Raw genomic sequence first — 6,000 nt, forward strand, 5'->3', positions numbered from 1 at the left:
ATGTAATGTGTAAATAAATAACAGTTTGCAAAAGTCTCTACATGCTATAAATGAAATGTGTCTACTTTGAAGAAGAAAAAACACTTGAAGGTGGTGAGGGAATTAAGAAGATCTATGAGGAAGAGTGTTTGGCAGAGGGATTGTCTCTGTTAACGTGCCATGTTGGGAGCACGTCTGGCATGTGGAGGGAACAGCAGTAAACAGGGAAAGCCAGCAATAAGGTGAGAGAGGTCACTGAGGCCAGATGGTAAAGGGGCTTTGAGGCTATTGTTAAGAAGCAGCTTTTCTCAGAAGCCAAAGAGAATATAGAGGGTTTTGAACAGAGGAATCAAGCAGGACTTCCTTTAACACACTGCTACCACACCCACTTCAAAGGCATTATTTTCCATACTCTGTTTCCTGATGTTTTAGTAGAAAAGCCACTCCTCTTCTCAGTTCATCCACCTCTGTTTTGTATTTAAGCCACTGCTGTTGTGCCAGCAACTTCCTCCCATCAATCATCCTGTTACTGACTTGCCAACACCTTTAACCTCAACCTTTATAAAGTTTGCATCTGCAGCATATAATTGCTCTGGACTTCTAAACAGCATCTCTCAATTCTGTTATCTCTCTCTAATGCCTTGACACTCTTGGTACCATCAATCAGGAGATCAAAAGATGAACTGCATTGGGAAAATCTGCTGTCAGGAACCTCTCCAGAGTACAGAGAAGGAAGAATGTCAGTCTATAGACTAAGGTACTCCTGATCCAGGCCATGATCTTCACAATTACTTGCTATGCATCAGAGATCTAGACAATGACTAAAGATAAGAGAAGAAGAATTGATGCTTTCAAATTGTGGTGCTGGAAAAGAATTATTGAACATACCATGGGCTGACAAAAATCATTAATTTGTCTTAGAGAGGGTGAAACCAAGTTTCTCTTTGGAGGCTAGGATTTTAAAACTCCATCTCACATACTTTGGGCAGGTGACCAGTAGGGACCTGTCCTTGGAAAAGGACATCAGGCATGGAAGGTTGAGGGTGGCAGGACAGCACAGGAGAGGAAGACCCCAGAGATGGATTGATAGCAGTAACTGGGGCAATAGACGTAGATGTATCAGAGTCAGTCTTAGGATAGGGAAGGCTTCAGAGCTCTTGTACACAGGGTTGAGGTGAGTTGCAAGTGACTTGATGGCACATAACAACAAGAACACAATGCCATGACAGACGACACTGGTAGACAAGTGCTGAACCCATAAGAGAAAACAATAAACAAGCAACCATGTATGTATGTTTGTGTACACAAACAATAAGCAAGTTATCCCTCCAATACAACATATAATTGTTGTAACCATAAAACAATCAAGCATACAAATATAAGACAAACTTGCAAACTATGGGAAATATAAAACACACTGTCTGGCCTGGTACAATGTACCTGCCAGCTCAGCAGAAGAGCTGATCCAAGTCATGGTATTTTCAATTGCTTCCAAAGCATCTGAAAGTTAGGCAATGAATAAGGATGTCAGAAGAAAAAGCAATGCCTTGGAAGTGTGGTGTTGGAGGTTAATACAGAATAGTCCACGGACTACCAAAAGAACAAACAAATCTGAATTGGAGGAGATGCAACCGATCACCTTGTAAGAAAGAATTGTGAGACTTGATCTCACAATCTTTGGGCATCTTGTCAGGAGGGACCAGCCCTTGGAAAAATATATCAAGATGAGAAGTAGAGCATCAGAGAAAGAGAGACAGATTCTCAACAGCATGAATTGGCAACAGTTAACAGTAATACTGGTTCGGACATATCAGGTGATGAGGAAGCATCAAGAAAGGACAAAGTTCAGATCTCTTGTTCACAGAGTTGCTATGAATTGTAGACAACTCAGTGGCTCCTAACAACAACAACAACATAATTCCCTACTACATTCACTTTCCTTTTGTTAGCGATTTATGTGCTTAAAACACTTCACCCTACCTCTACTACTTCACCTTATTCAGCTGACCCTCCAATAGGTTTTCAGAAACTGCTAATTGCCCATTTCCCCCCCCCCCCAAAGCAGCTGGTGGAGACCACGTGACACGCGGGCCCCGGCACCGGACACGCCCCGGTCCGGCCCCGTCCGTAACACCCCCTTGCCCAAAGCAGCTGGTGGATTCAAACCACATGCCTTTGGATTTGTTGTACAACTCCTTACTGACTAGGCTACCAGAGTTCCCTTATAATTGTACACTTATCAAAATCAAGACCAATGATGTAATATAATTATTCTTATTTATCCTTTAAAGTTACTTTAGTTATCTCTCAATTTAATATTATTCTTTTCCTTTCATGCCTCTCTATTGCATTCAGAATAAAATACAAATAGCCACAACGCTTTAGAGTCTGACTCCTGTCCCTCATTGTTCAGGAATGAGTTTTGCTCTTCCTCCAAAAGTCTAAGGCCTTTGTGTCTTCAACTCATCACACAGAATGTCCCATCCACCTTGTAACCCCTTCCCTATTTATACAAGTGATCTCCTTTCTTAAGTCTGATTATAGGTATCACTTTCAGAAAACCTTCTGTTAACCCCCCAGATCTTTTTGGATTCTTTCCTGGATGGTCTTGGTTCTCACTGGCTTCTCTCTGGAATTATCAAATGGAATGGAACACACGCTGATTTGGTCAATTATTCAGCCCATTAAGCCCCAAGAGAGGGCCATTCTCAGATATCTGCAAATCCCCAATAATACAAAGCACATTGTTGCCTGGGTTAAGTCAAATTTCAATATTTCATATAGGAAGTAATGTCTATAACACCCTATGCCATGTCCTTGTTATATCCTCCTGGTATCATTAATACAAATGTCATGCATCTGTGTATCATTTTCTATCTGCTTCCAAGTCCTCTTACTTTGGTTTTATAGAAAATTAATTATCCTTCGGGCTAAATTAAATCTTACTCATTTTTAAAAGTATAGCATTTCCAATGAAAATGTTTTCTAAATGCAGCAAGTAATGGGAAATGAATTAAAAATTTAAGAATTACCTTCTAATAGAAATACCTTAGAGTTGAAATAGATAAAGCTCAGTAACCTGGTAAAACTACCTCTTACGTCCTTGCAGTTACTTTAAAATCTCGTGATTCATTATCAATGACCTGAAACTTGAACATTTCATTTGTCTGAGGTCAATTTTATTAATTGAAAACTAACATAAGGACGTAGCCTTCTGCTTTAAAGAACAGCAAATTCATCTAGATCTACAGTCAAATGTAGCATTTACTTAGAAAGATGGTGTGAACAGACAGAACAACTGTATACAAATGTGAGAGAAAGAAATAAGAATCACTGGCATAATCAAGATAATAGACGAAATGGTAAAAATAAAATTCTTCCGACTCCTGGATAGGAGAATAACATTTTCCACGCACATCCCAGCACACTGAATAAAAGCATCAAGACTGTCAGTATGTGACTGTGAGGAAACAAGGGGCTGCGGGTCGGCATCTCAAGGCACGAGGCCCCGGCCCAGCGCCAGGCACTGTTACTCTGAGTGGGAACCAACTTCACAGCACCACACATCACTTCACATAGATCAGAAAAAGCAATGCTGAATCTTATTATCAAAATTGAAGATTCATTCCTTACCTGAACCTGAGAAATTGTCTAAAGACCCGTCTGCTGTTGTTGAAGCTATTTCACTGCTGCTCATTGGCTCTGTTTTAACTACAAAAATAAACAACATAAATCACGTGTCTAATTGATAGCTATTTGCAAAGTCATCGTAAAGACAACATTCAAAATAGTAACATAAAATCAAATGCAATCCTTTCTTATTTGAATAGAAATCATATTAAAATTCTCAATAGGCTACTTTTTAAAACATTCTTGTGAAATTGTTATTTTTCCCCCTACCCTGTAAGGGAAATTATTTTCTTTGGAAGGATGTGAATTTATTATGGCGATGTAATTAATGTTCTAAAAGAACATGTGCATAAATGGTTGAATAGAAAATAAATTTACTTCATAAATTTCCTCCTCAAACCAAAATAAAAATAAAAAGAAATTATTTAAAACAAACATAATAAAGGTTATGTAATATTTACTAATTGCTTAATAATAAATGACCTTTCTTAAAAAGAATGTTGAAATGAAACTATTTCCTGTTTTCTAAAAAAAAATAATATCCAAACAAACTTAAAAAAAAAAAGAACAAAAAGATTCAAAGTAAAATAAAATACATAATGTCTGAAATACCAGCAGGTTTTCATGATGTTTAAGAGCAGATGTATACACACAAACATCCTGTGAATATGATGCACATATACATATACACACAGATACACAGACTCTATCTTTCACTATATCTGTCCAGCATGGCTGAAAGATAGATAATAGATTACTGTCAACTGGCTATATTTTAGACACAGTAATAACCAAAGACACACTAAATGTAAATGTTATTGTTGAAGGCCATCGAGTTGAGCACAACTGATAGGGACTCTATGAACAAAAGGCCTGAAGTCTTTCTGTAATTCTCCTTGTTTCTCCAGGTTTACAGAGTTTCCAGAAGCATGTTGTTTAGGACGTGGATGCTTCCAAAAGTTTAAATAAAATTGGAAAATATTTTCTATTCAAAACAATACCTATAGGACATAGTTTTCAGAACAGTAATGCCCCTTTGGGCTATGAAATAAAACAATGACAAAATACAGATTTATGTTAAAAGTTCTTCAAAAACAACAGCTCCAAGACACAGTGACATTACCACACTTCTACAAAGAAAGGATAAAAAACTATCATTTTTTTTTCCTTTAGAAACCAGTGCTGAGGTGACATTCTTGGAATTTATCTAGGCTACACTGATGAAGTTGTCTCTTTACCAAAAGGTGTTCTGAAGTAAAGCAATACTCTTAAAAAACAGTAACAAGTATGCAGAAATTATGCCGTGATATTATAAAAACCACTTAAAAATCAAAGTGCTGTCCAAAATGATGACTCCAACAATAGAATATTTGTCAAACTCGCCCACAAAGTAAACCCATACTATAAAAAAAAAGATGACAGAGAAAATGCCTTTTTTTTTTCTATTTCAACTCTATCCATTTCTTACAAACATGGCAAAGGCCACAGTCCCTCTGCAGCTACAGGGCCTTCTACTATATGACTAAGGCATGAGTACTTTTTTTAAAAGATGATTAATAGATTCATCAGATAGTCACTTACAAAAATGAATTATTTAGATTGTTTCCGTACAATGTTAAAAAGGAAAAATTAGAACTGGTGAATCTAATGGAAAGCATTCTGCCTGATTATTTTAATGCAGACCAAACAACAGTGAAACTAAAGTTTCACTTGCCTACCAGTTGTTTTGGGTTAACAGTCTTCATTGATGCTAATGCGGTCTGACATAAGTCCACATTTCCTTTCTCCCTCTATGCCACCAGGCACCCTAATGATCCCTCCCTTCCCAACCATTACACTGACAGATCTTTAGGAAAGCAAAGCAGGTATGTCACTGGTGGTGCACAGTTCTGAAGTTTCCTGTTCAGCTATCCACATCACAGACTGCCTCTCTGAAAAAGAACTCATATATTAATGCATAGCGACACAAAGTAGATTAGAGGTTACCAGAGGTTGGGGGAGGCGAGCAGGGGGAGTTATTGCCTAACGGGCACAGTGTTCCTACTGGGAATGTTAGCAAAGTGCTGGAAGCAGACAGACAGTGGAGCTGCTTGCACAACAAGTCAGTCTCATTAACACCACTGGATTATACATTTATAAATTATTCCAATGACAAATTTTATATTCCATGTATTGTTTTGTTGCTGTGAACTGGTTCCAGTTCCTGTCAATGGAAACTGCTCCATTAGGTTTTCAAGGCTGAGCCCTTTCAGAAAATTGCTAGGCCTTATTCCCTAGTGGCAAGGTAAATAATGCATTGGGCTACCAGCCGAAAGGTTAGTGGTTTGAACCCACGAATCACTCTGTGGAAGAAAGATGGGCCACCTCCTCTTAAAAAAAATGTTCAATGCC

General features: G+C 38.0%; 1 protein-coding gene across 7 annotated transcripts in view; it reads right to left on the reverse strand.

The window, feature by feature from the left end:
• EYA1 (eyes absent homolog 1 (Drosophila)) overlaps window positions 1-6,000 on the reverse strand; it is a 235,543-nt gene that overhangs the window by 195,489 nt on the left and 34,054 nt on the right. For 6 of the 7 annotated variants that reach the window (XM_006880459.1, XM_006880455.1, XM_006880453.1 and 3 more), the window contains one exon: window positions 3,613-3,690. Coding sequence is in view for 6 of the 7 variants with exons in the window: in XM_006880455.1 (XP_006880517.1) it covers window positions 3,613-3,690 (78 nt within the window). In the remaining variant the exon portion in view is untranslated. Of the gene's footprint in view, window positions 1-3,612; window positions 3,710-6,000 lie in introns of those variants that run through there. The other variant, XM_006880458.1, reaches the window with a different exon arrangement.

The sequence above is a fragment of the Elephantulus edwardii genome, unplaced genomic scaffold (genome assembly GCF_000299155.1).
Source record: "Elephantulus edwardii isolate Elephantulus edwardi_28Jun2011 unplaced genomic scaffold, EleEdw1.0 scaffold00008, whole genome shotgun sequence".
In the NCBI taxonomy this organism is placed as follows: domain Eukaryota; kingdom Metazoa; phylum Chordata; class Mammalia; order Macroscelidea; family Macroscelididae; genus Elephantulus; species Elephantulus edwardii.